The 12,771-nt window shown below is 40.8% G+C and overlaps 2 protein-coding genes across 2 annotated transcripts; both read right to left on the bottom strand.

Annotated features, from left to right (window-relative positions):
- Positions 1-514: 514 nt before the first annotated feature.
- LOC122990998 (protocadherin alpha-3-like) lies at positions 515-4,104 on the bottom strand. Its single transcript, XM_044364591.1, has 2 exons — positions 1,320-4,104; positions 515-532 (listed from the first exon to the last, which is right to left on the bottom strand). The coding sequence occupies exons 1-2, from the start codon at positions 3,699-3,701 to the stop codon at positions 515-517; spliced, it is 2,400 nt and encodes a 799-aa protein (XP_044220526.1). The 5' UTR covers positions 3,702-4,104.
- Positions 4,105-4,624: 520 nt separating this feature from the next.
- On the bottom strand, positions 4,625-7,127 carry LOC122989832 (protocadherin alpha-3-like). The gene has a single exon (XM_044362849.1). The coding sequence runs from the start codon at positions 7,060-7,062 to the stop codon at positions 4,666-4,668; it is 2,397 nt and encodes a 798-aa protein (XP_044218784.1). The 5' UTR covers positions 7,063-7,127; the 3' UTR covers positions 4,625-4,665.
- Positions 7,128-12,771: the final 5,644 nt, after the last annotated feature.

Here is a 12,771-nt window from a genome sequence, read left to right as displayed (position 1 = left end):
AACAAGAAGTCACAGCTCATAGGTCACCAAAAACTATCTATTTCCCTTATTTAATTAATCACAAACAGTACAAAATAAAGAAAAAAATAAAAAAACAAAAATGCATATATACAACATTGTCTCTCTGTTTTTGTAATATGATCAAGGTAATTAAATTATCCAGAGAAATATATTCTTTAATTATGATGAAACCTGATATGTATAATTCATATGAGTAAATATAAATAGTAATGAAGTATCCGTTTCGCACCCTCTAGACTGTTCACAACACACAGTGACGCTTTTTTTCAGCACCATGGACAACGACATACTGCAATAGCGCTCCCGAATAATGAATTAGAGGTCTCCTCTATGTTAACTTCATTATTGTTATTACTTTGGTCCATGTCTTCTTACAAATTCAAAACTAAACATCTTTAAAAATGTATGGCCACCAAGGGATCAGCAAATGGCAACTGCGTGGTGGCACCGCGCAAAACTACTTTCGATTAGTCATCTTTTTCAGTAAAAGGGGTTAAATTTTTGGAATACCCTACCAACAGAAATAAAAACACAAACTGATCTGAAAAGGTTTAATGAAAAGGTGAAAGACTGGCTGAAAAAGAAAACAGACCTGCGATCACTGATCAATGATCATGCACTTGTGCACGCACACATGGTCATGGACATGTACATACGGATAGAAGAACAGACACATACAGATAAACAAACTTACATACATACTCATAAAGACTACGTGCATGTATGTCGGACACACATAAACATTATACACATAATCACATATTGCCATGAATTAGGGAACATACACACGTGTACACACACGCAACACATGTAAATTGATTATGTGACGTAAATACTGTTGTTATTGAGAATGTCACTATTTATTATGAGCTCTATTTAACTAATATACTTCTGTTGATGATATGTTATGACGATTTTTAAGTAGAAAAGCCTAACCAGGGACAGGGGTCGCAAATTAGCCTCGGCTAGAAATCCTATATACAACACATCTGTTTCATGTTATTTTAACCTGTTACAATGTTTTTTGCAACGTCCCTGACAAATAAGCTAATACATAAATAAATAAACAAATACATCTCTTGAAAAGTTGTATTTTCACTTCATATTCAAGAAAAAATGAAGGGACAAGTTTTCAGCAGCTCTTGAGGATGAAAAAGCCACATGCCTCACTTCATCTGATTTTATACTTTTTCAAATGTGTGTAAGAACAAAATCTCGCAGGAACATGCTTTCAGTCTCATCTCTCGACAGTTAAATAATATGAACTGAGACATATTGATTTTTCATACTTTTCTTACCTTTTCTTTAGTGGGTAAAGTCTGAGTCCTGGTAAAAGTGTCTCCTCCGTTAATACTGATCAGCTCTGCATCTACAGGCGGAAATTGCGCGGGGAAAACCACCATGTCACTCTTGAGAGTGTCTGAGCTGAAACACACGTCATACTGCTGAGTAGCTTTAGAGTAAGACCAGCTTCCGTCAGGGTGGGTGGTGATCATTGGGGCGCCGTACCTGCCGAAACTGCCGTCTGTCCTGTGACATTTGACAGCTATTAAACTGATGAGGCTCAGCAGAAAGATCGCTGACACCGACACAATGGCGATCAGCAGATAAAGGTTTAAATCAGAGAAGCTCTCCTCCTTCACAGGCACATGTCTGAACGGAGTCTGAATGTCAGCTGTGCTTTCAACCACCACCACATCAATAGACACAGTAGCTGACAGAGAGGGTTCTCCGTTATCAGAAACCAACACCACCAAGGGGTGAGTTTTCAGGTCATTGTCACTCATTCTCCTCTTAGTCCTGATTTCCCCGGTGCTGGTTCCGATCCGGAAGAGGTTGTTTCCTTTGGGCTCAGACAGGTGATAAGAAAGCAGCGCATTGTATCCAGAGTCTGCGTCTACAGCCCTGATCTTTGCCACAAAGTAGCCCGCTTCAGCAGAATAGGGGATGCTCTCACTGTTAACGGAGCCGTGCTCAGAATAGGGCGCCAGAATAGCAGGACTGTTGTCATTCTCATCCAGAATAAAAACATTCACAGTCACGTTGCTGCTGAGCGGAGGAACACCAGAGTCTGTGGCCTGAACTTTAAACTGAAACGTTTTCAACTCCTCGAAGTTAAAAGACTGCAGATTGATTATATCTCCAGTCTCTGAGTTTATGTTTACCATTGTAGATAAGGGCAACGAGTTACTGTTACTTTGTAAAAATGAGTAGCTCACCTGACTGTTCCGGTCAGTGTCAGCATCAGTTGCAGTCACCGTTTTAATAACTGCTCCTACCGGTCGGTTCTCATTCACGTAAACATTAATCAGCGGCTCCGGGAAGCGAGGCGGGTTGTCATTGACATCAGAAACATGAACAGTCACTATGCTTGTGCTGGAGAGAGATGGAGTCCCTTCATCAGTTGCTACAATAGTGACATTATACTGGGCCTTAGTCTCTCTATCAAGCGGCCCATTAACTACTAACGAATAATAGTTTTTATAATTCGTGTCCAATTTAAATGGGGTCTCATTTGGGATTACGACTTTTACTTCACCATTTTTCCCTCCATCCTTGTCCAGTACAGAGACAAGTGCAATAGCAGTGCCGACTTCAGCATCCTCTTTCACTGTATTTAGCAGTGACGTCACAGTGATCTCAGGAGCGTTGTCATTTATGTCCACCACTTCAACCAGCACTTTACAATCAGCAGACATCGGAGGAGTACCTTTATCACTGGCCTGTGCATGAATTTCAAACGCAGGATTTTCTTCATAGTCGATCTTTCCTTTGACTAAAATTGCACCTGTTTTAGAATCAATTTCAAATACATCTAAAACCTGATCCTGACCTTTACTTCTCAATGAATATTCTATCTCACTGTTCAAACCTTCATCTGCATCTGTCGCATTCAAAACTATCACAGTTTTACCTACTGATAAGTTCTCAGAAACCCGTGCCTTATACAAAGAACTACTGAAAACCGGAGCGTTGTCGTTATTGTCTAAAATATTGATAACAATTTGAGATGTCCCTGACTTGGGTGGATTTCCGCCATCGACAGCAGTCACTGTAAGTTTTACAGTACTTTCTTTTTCTCGGTCTAAAGCTTTTTGAAGCACAAGCTTGGCAGACACACTCTCTCCCCCTTTGTGAACCTCTAAAGAAAAATAATCATTCGGACTTATCCTGTATGTACTAACATCATTCTTACCAACATCGAGATCTGACGCCCCGATAAATCCAAATTTCCCTCCTGGCACAGTACTCTCTGCAATGTTAAGAGACTGCAAATTCTCAGGGAAATATGGTGCATTATCATTTATATCAACTACATTTATCTCCAAACGATACAGCTTCAGTGGATTGTTGATCACGGCCTCTACACTGACAGTACATTTTGTAGCCTTCGCACAGAGCTCCTCACGGTCGATTCTTTCATTAACATAAAGAACACCCGTTTTCAGATTTACATCGAAATATTTTCGTTTTGATCCGCTGACGATCTGAAACATACGCGCCTCTAAGTCATGAACATTAAGATTTAGATCTTTAGCGAGATTTCCCACAGAGGTCCCCTGGTTTACCTCCTCTGATACCGGGTAAGAGACCTGTCCTGATACCGCTTCCCAGCAACAATCCAAGAGAACAACGACTATATAAATTCCAAAAGGGCTCCGTATCCTCCGTGTCGACATATTTGTATCCAGCCTGAACAGATCATATGGATCCCAGTCTCAAAAATCCTCTCTAATGATTCAGGGTGAACGCGAAACACCAGAATCCAGTTTCTTTGTTTTTTAAGGGGTAACAAAGAGACAATAACTGATCGCCACACAATTCACTCTTGCACTGCGTCTCTTTGTAACAAAGCCCCGAGAAACATCATCATCCTCTGAATCTGGGAGGAGCCTGAAGCACTGAAGAGGAGCATCGAAATGTGATGGTCTACAATGTCCCCGTGTGGTCATTTGAAATAACTACATTCACCACAAAAACAGACAAATCACCTCCATTCTTCAGAACTGTCAAGTCCACACACAGCTAACAAGAAGTCACAACTCAAAAACTATCAGTTTCCCTTATTTAATTTTTCACAAATACTACAGAATTAAGAAAAAACTAAACAAAGATGCAAAACACAATACTGTCTCTCTTTTCCTCTAATATAATCAAGACAATTAAATTATCCAGAGAAATATATTTTTTAATTGTGATGAAATCTTCTTTGTATAATTCATATCAGTAAACATAAATAGTAATAATGGTGAGATGTTGGGTCGACGAAATTTTAGTTTCGCACCCTGCGGACTGTACACAACAGAGTGGCGCTTTTTCAGAACCATGGACAACGACACACTGCAGTAGTGCTCCCGAAAAATGAATTAGAAGTTTTCTTTGATAACTTGAAGGTTGCAATTACTTTGGTCCATGTATGTACACATTTAAAAACCAGACATTCCTACAAATGTACATTGTTGAAATGTTGTATTTTCACTTCATATTTAAGAAAAAAATGGAGGGACATTTTTTCATCAGCTCTCGAGGATGAAGACATGTGGCTTTTCATACTTTTTCAAACTTCATGTGTGAGAACAAAAACACGGACGAACATGTTTTAGCTTCACCCCCGACAGTAGAATAATATGAACTTTTGATTTTTCATACTTCTCTTACCTTTTCTTTACTGGGTAAAGTCTGGGTCCTGGTAAAAGTGTCTCCTCCGTTAATACTGATCAGCTCCGCATCTACAGGTGGAAACGGTGCAGGGAAAACCACCATGTCGCTCTTGAGTGTGTCTGAGCTGAAACACACGTCATACTGCTGAGTAGCTTTAGAGTAAGACCAGCTCCCGTCAGGGTGGGTGGTGATCATTGGGGCGCCGTACCTGCCGAAACTGCCGTCTGTCCTGTGACATTTGACAGCTATTAAACTGATGAGGCTCAGCAGAAAGATTGCTGACACCGACACAATGGCGATCAGCAGATACAGGTTTAAATCAGAGAAGCTCTCCTCCTTCACAGGCACATGTCTGAACTGAGTCTGGATGTCAGCTGTGCTTTCAACCACCACCACATCAATAGACACAGTAGCTGACAGGGAGGGTTCTCCGTTATCAGAAACCAACACCACCAAGGGGTGAGTTTTCAGGTCATTGTCACTCATTCTCCTCTTAGTCCTGATTTCCCCGGTGCTGGTTCCGATCCGGAAGAGGTTGTTTCCTTTGGACTCAGACAGGTGATAAGAAAGCAGCGCATTGTATCCAGAGTCTGCGTCTACAGCCCTGATCTTTGCCACAAAGTAGCCCGCTTCAGCAGAATAGGGAATGCTCTCACTGTTAACGGAGCCGTGTTCAGAATAGGGCGCCAGAATAGCAGGACTGTTGTCATTCTCATCCAGAATAAAAACGTTCACAGTCACGTTGCTGCTGAGCGGAGGAACACCAGAGTCTGTGGCCTGAACTTTAAACTGAAACATTTTTAACTCCTCAAAGTTAAAAGACTGCAGATTGATTATATCTCCAGTCTCTGAGTTGATATTCACCATTGTAGATAACGACAACGAGTTAGTGTTACTCTGTAAAAATGAGTAGCTCACCTGACTGTTCTGGTCAGTGTCAGCATCAGTTGCAGTCACCGTTTTAATAACTGCTCCTACCGGTCTGTTCTCATTCACGTTAACATTAATCACAGGCTCTGAGAAGAGAGGCGGGTTGTCATTGACATCAGAAACGTGTATAGGAACTACACTCGTGCTAGAGAGTGGCGGGGTGCCTTTATCAGTGGCGACTATGGTGACGTTGTAGTTAGAGATACTCTCTCTGTCCAAAGGCCCATCAACTAACAACGAATAATAATTTTTGTAGTTTGTTTCGAGTTTGAATGGAACCTCATTTTGAATTTGGATTTTCACTTTACCATTTTCTCCACCGTCTTTATCGAGGACGGACAGAAGTGCAACTACGGTACCTATATTAGAGTCCTCTTTCACTGTATTATGCAGTGACGTAATGGTGATCTCAGGAGCATTGTCATTGAGGTCCACAACTTCTACCAACACTTTACAATGAGCGGACATTGGAGGCTGGCCTTTATCACTTGCCTCCACACGTATCTCAAAAGCTTTCCTTTCTTCAAAGTCTATATTGCCTTTTACCTTAATGACGCCCGTTTGACTTTCAATTTCAAAGATATCAAGTACGTGATCTTGATCTTTGCTTCTTAATGAATACACAATCTCGCCGTTCAGGCCCTCATCTGCATCGGTGGCGTTCACAGCGATAACTAGTGTGCCCAGGGGCGTGTTTTCGGGAATCTTTGTCTTATACAAAGATTCGCTGAATATCGGAATGTTATCATTAATGTCTAAAACATTGATTACGAGCTGTGAGGTGCCTGATTTTGGAGGAGTCCCTCCATCTACAGCGGTCAGTGTCATGGTGATAACAGGCTGCTTCTCTCTGTCTAAAGCTTTCTTCAGCACTAACTCAGCAGACACACTGTCACCTGTTTTATGCACTGCCAAAGAGAAATGTTCATTTTGGCTTAATTTGTAAGTATTGACTCCGTTTCTCCCCACATCTGCATCAGTTGCTTCAGATAATGCGAATTTCACTCCCGGTAAAGTATTCTCTGCAATATACAAATTTTGCAATTTGGTCGTAAATAATGGGGCATTATCATTTACATCTAAAATGTCTATGTCAATACTATAAAGCTTCAAAGGGTTATTTATCACGGCCTCTGCATTGACTGAGCATTTAAGTTCCTCTGCGCAAAGCTCCTCTCTGTCTATTCTCTCACTGACATACAGAACACCAGTCTTAAGATTTACCTCGAAGAATTTCCTCTTTGATCCAGTAACAATTTGAAACATGCGGGTTTCCAAGTCCTGTAAATTAATGGTTAAATCCTTAGCGATATTTCCAACATGAGTCCCCGGGTTTACCTCCTCTGAGACCGAATAGGAGAGCTGCCCAGACACCGTGTCCCAGTAACAATCCAGTAGAAATAGCCCTAGATATATCCCTAAACAGCTCCATCTACAAGGCGAAGACATTCTTCTGTCCAGTGTGAACGAAGCATAAATAACAAAAGAAAAAAAAAATCCAATTGCGGTCAAATGTTTTTGACACTATGGAAGATGAGCTCTGGATACTGAAGGAATAAAGCGTGCTTGTTCCACCGTCCTCTGTCTGTTTATAACAAAGACTGAAGAAATATCCCTATTGCCTGAAAACGGGAGGGGCCTAGTTGTATCACAGAGAGGCGTTGACTCTGATGGATCAACACTGGCGCCATGTGGTGAAAGTGGCAAAGTGCAGAGAGTAGTGAATGTGTGTTGTTGCTTCTTAAGGCCTCACAGGAGCTATAAAAAACACTAGGGACATCAACAAGAAGTAATCATAATTATATGTGCTGTTGAACAGCCTAACTGATATTACAAAAAAACTGCATTTTCATGTATGTAGCTTTAAATTAGTTTTTAGCACCATGGACATGTCCTGAATATAAAACCTGTTATTTCTGCCTGGATGTGTGCTGACTGCCAAAATTCATATTTTACAAGATGGTACATGAATGCAATGCAATGTAGAAATAAATAATTTATTTTCTTCCCACTGTGCCCACATTACCCCATCTCCTTTTCTCCTTTTCTCTTTGTTTTTCTCTGTTAGCCTTGAGGGCAATAGATGTATTTAACTCTATGAACAAAAGAAGGATATCCATGTGCTGTGGTATATTTCAGTGTATTTTAGTGTTTCACCACATTTCCACAGAGACAGTAGTCATGAGCTTATGAACATTCCCTCGTTTGTAATCCCAGGATTAAGCTCTGGATTCAGAAACTCCTGTCCTATTTCCCCTCTGTGGGTAACATGATTTGATTTGAAAATATTAATAACCATCACACACTGAGCTGCAGTCATCCGTTAACCCCAAAATGCAATAATAATAATAGCTCACAAACAATGACTTGTATACTCAATTTTCCTAATGTATGGCAAGAGAAAATTGTATTTACATTGACACTGAATAGAATGCACATGTTGGTTATTTATATACATACAAGCGCACAAAGATCACCCGGCCCATCAGACCCAGACAGCCCATGATGAAATTCAATGATTCATGGTTTATTTGTAGGTCACTGTCTATATTGCTCCAACCTTGAAGGACTTCTGTCTGGATTATCTTTCTCATAAAATCAACATCACACACGTGGACCACTGATGTTAGAGTTTACTCAACTCTGTAAAGTGAATTTATCCTTTTAAAACTCATAAATCTTACTGGAGATTCTGCTTTGTGGCCTGCTGACACTGTGACCTTATTTTGTAGGCTAAATGAACAGGCGATTTTAATGTATGTTAAACACACCATTTGTCACAGAAACAATAAAACAAAGGTACAGTGGTACAAATGAATTTAGTACTTCATAGCCCACATATAGTGTATTGATGATATCAGAGGCTGAAGTATTGAATCCATCTTGAGAGCAAAGTCAGGGCCTTTTTATGGAGCATGCTCATTTGGCCATTGTGGAGGAAACACTGATTGTGTCATAGAGGTGTTAAAGATGTTGAACACACTGACCTGCCACATCACCTCCTCTTCCAGTGACTGATACAGCTTCAATGGGAGACATCTTGAGAGGGGTCAGTTAATTAACTAATAGCTCTGTGTGCACAGACACAATAATTGATGCACATATGTTGCTTTAATTGTTAAAGCTTTATTTTATTAGACTCTTCCAATTTTTAATCATGAACTCTGTATGTATGCATTGATGAAAGTCACATTTCCTTAGGATATGATAATCGAATTTGCTGAATAATTAATAGTGAATAAATGGTGGTTAAGAAAGATACACAGTGTTTGCTCCCTGAGCACAGGGAGTTGTGTAAATAAATCTAGTGGTTAAATTCATGTGTGTCTGTTAACTTCCTTCTCTGTCTGTGGTTTACCTATCACGTCATATAGGAGAAACAGTAGGGAGCACCAAGAGCAGTGTGATGAGAGGAAGAGAGGGAGCAGTGAGTGGGAGGTGAGGGGAGGGGTCGGCACAGGTGGAAGCAGCGGGTAGCTGCTTTTTTAAGGCATATCACTGCATTATTAAAGGGCTACCACCACATAGAGTCACCAAATTAGCTACTGTATCTCCTCCATACTAATGATTTCATCATAGTCATAGCCAACAGTTGTGTGTGTGCTTGTGAGTAAGTGTGTGTTATGAGGGCGTGTACTGTACTATTCATCTGTGTGTGAGTAGATGGGGGAAGGGTGCTATCTGAACATGCTCCAAGGCGAGTATCTCCCCCCCTTTCCTCTCTCCTTCTGCACAGCTCTCGTCTCTATAGCAACACCGTCTCCTGCACAGACATGATGCATGTGTGCATGCGCACACATACTCACATACACACGCTAATGCACAAGCCTATGGGTTTATTTTTCAGAAGGCAGGAAATAGTAGGAAAAGTAACACTCTAGATTTTCTTCCCACTTCCACCTTTTTGTCTGCTACTGTTCACTTTCATGCTGCCCTTTCATCTCACTGGACGAATCAGATCACATCATAGTGACAAGCACACACACTCACACTCACCCACCCACCCAAGCAAACATAAAACACACTCCTATGCATACCAGGCCAGGCTGTCCATGGTTGCAGTTGGGCTGCTCATGCATTGGTAATGTTGCACTGCAGCAGCATATTCACTATGACAAATTCACTTTAGCAGCAGCAGCGCTTGCTTCTCTTTCCACCCCCACAGCCCACAGAGAGCCTGACCTTTTCATTCAGCTATGCCCAGCCCACTGTACCCTCTCTGGGCCAGGCCTCTGGAGACCACCCCCACTCCTGCAGTCCGCACACTACATCCCGCTTTGTGTGACGAGTTACTGATGTCATTGGGCTGTTTTTGTGTGGAGTAGAGCTCATCAGAGCACAAGGGGGCAACCTACTCCTTGTGCATGTTTCCTTCTTCATTCAGTACCTATCTCATATCATGCTTATTGTACAGATTGATATTTTTACACTTGCTGAGGTGATTAACCAAATTAATTGTTTGTTGTTCTTTTTAAATCTGGTGATTATCTTATGAAGAGCTGTGACATGGCTCATACAGCATTTGATTTTAGCATCAGTGTGACTAGAACCACACCTAAATGCAGCAGTACACTAATGATTTAGATTCTCTGATAAAGCAGAGGAGATGAAGGGAGATAAAGAGATAAAAGATCGACATAATGTAATAAAAACGGTGTATAGGGAACCACAGGAAACATGGAGAAGTGACACAACAGCAGAGAATTAAGTCAGAGGGAAGGGAGGAGAGGAAATGGCACTCGGAGTATAAAGAAATCTAAAAATACAAGAAAATGTACTGACTTTTTCATGAGAACATAGTTTCCAAATGGAAGAATTACCTCCTTATCTAACATATGACACAGATGTTTTAAAATATTAAAATTTGTATTCATGGGTGGATTTATTAACCCTATAGAATACTATTCATTAACTAGACAGCTGGACTCACACTGCACTCAAACTCTAACCAGGTATATATAAACAGATACACAAAGAAATCCTCTAAAATGTAATATATGATAGAGAGAGAGAGAGAGAGAGAGAGAGAGAGAGAGAGAGAGAGAGAGAGAGAGGTGGAGGGGAAGATGAATCCCTCCTAGTATTTAATCCAACTACCACTTAATCATTTATTTCCAAATCTGAGCTCGCCTCCACTGGTTGCTGGAGTAAGTAGGACAGGGGCGGGTTCAGGGAAACATGAGCCGGAACAAGATGAAAACCAGGACACGGCAATATGCAGCATGCCCAAACACACACATGCACATACCCCCCTGAGATAAAAATAGCAGCACACCAACACAGTGTTCACTCATTTGGAAAGTAATGCCCAAAAAAATCACATAATTAGTTACTCTACTGTGAAACAACAGGCGGGGGAAACCGCATGCTATTGTTGCTGAAGCCATTGTTCCATTTGATGCTGTCATGAGATGTCATTGCCCAGATGGGGAGACATGAAAGCAGAATTTTGACTCTTTTTTTTTAAGTACATATCCAGTATTCTTAATCAGTTTTATAAAGTACCTTATATATTTATGTACTATGTCAGAGACACTTTCACATGTTATCTGATCTTTTAGCCTCTTTTAGAAACCACAAAGTGGTGTGTGTGTTAATGAAGCTGTAATGGTGAGTCTACAGTAATTATTAGTACACATCTAAACTGTATGAATTGCAGTGTGTGGAGATTTGCTGCTGGAAGAAATGATCCGGGTCTGTGTAATTTGCATGTGTCTGTGTGTGTAAGAGAGGTGTGAGAGAAATAGAAATGGAAAAAGAGACAAACAGAAAGAGAAATGATGTGTGTCTGTGCATGAATTTCATTCATATATGGTAGTTCAGGGAGATTGTCGTGTGTGGTTCGTTCTGTGAAGAAAAAAAATATTTCCAAAAATCTAATCTAGCAAAAAGCTTGTGATAGCAGAGGCACAGTCATGGTATACTTTGCAACAACGGACCATTAATCAAAGCTGTCAATAAAACAGGGTTTTACAATCAGCTTTGGTAACAACAAAGGTATAGCATGAAAATCTGATTGGTCAGGTGGAATCAATGTGACTGTAACAGACACTCTGATTGGCTCAGTGTTGTGCCTAGTGACAAAGACAGTGTCCGTTAGATCTCTCCTTCCACACAGGGAGCACCCATAATTGATTCACTATCTCCCCTCTTGTATCCATGGTGACGCAGATGCAGCCTCTGAAAGTGCCACTCCCTGCACCCACCTGCTCCGCACCCCTCTTTATGAGTACATATGCCAAGGACAGGGCATCTGCCTCATTGAAATTCAAATATCTGGGTTACATTTGACTGAATTACATTATACATTATGTTTTCCACTCTCGTTCATTTTATAGAATAGATGAGTTGTATAATATAAAATAGAAGAGAGAACACACACACTCCTCTTCATCTCTCCTCTTTTTTTTGTCTCTCTCACACTCCTCTTCATCTCTCCTCTTTTTTTTTGTCTCTCTCACACACAGAAACAGCCTGAACCAAACATTTTTTGTGGGATTAAGAATAAATCTGGCTTTGTAGTCAAGCATGGGTAACCTAGATTTGTCAATCAAACAGTTCACAGGGGAAGAGGGCATGGGTCAGCTAGAGAGAGTGGAAAATGGGACAGGACCCCACTATCTGTGGATCAATACTGACACAGAAGCTCAATAACAATACCAGTCAATACACTACCACATACAGAGTGGCAACATGCTAAATAATTGAATGTATTGACACACAGACACACATATTGCACAAAAGAATTTCCACTTTTTGCCACAAGGGGGAGCTTTTTCACCCTTTTTCTTTGTTCTCCAATAGCAGGTTCCACATGCACAGACAGACACACAGTGATGCAAGAGGCAGGCAAAGCTATAAAGCCTTATATTAGATAAGCACACTCACACACTCCAAAAATTGTATGAGTGGTACAGATACAGTAGCAGCCTTGGTGTCTGCCACACATTCGCTCTGCCTGCGGAAATTAAAATGTCAGCTCTTTTAGATGGGAAAGGAGATGTGAATGTACCCAACAATACCTGCACATTCTCATCCAGCCTGATACATATCAAAACAAAGAGGGAAAGACAGAGATAATTCCATTTGCTACAGCTGAAGATTATGTAGAATATACTATATCCTTTATAGAGCACTTACAGATAGTTTACATCACTC

Source organism: Thunnus albacares, chromosome 10, assembly GCF_914725855.1.
Source record: "Thunnus albacares chromosome 10, fThuAlb1.1, whole genome shotgun sequence".
Taxonomy (NCBI): Eukaryota; Metazoa; Chordata; class Actinopteri; order Scombriformes; family Scombridae; genus Thunnus; species Thunnus albacares.
This window is presented reverse-complemented; position numbering and strand designations above follow the sequence as displayed.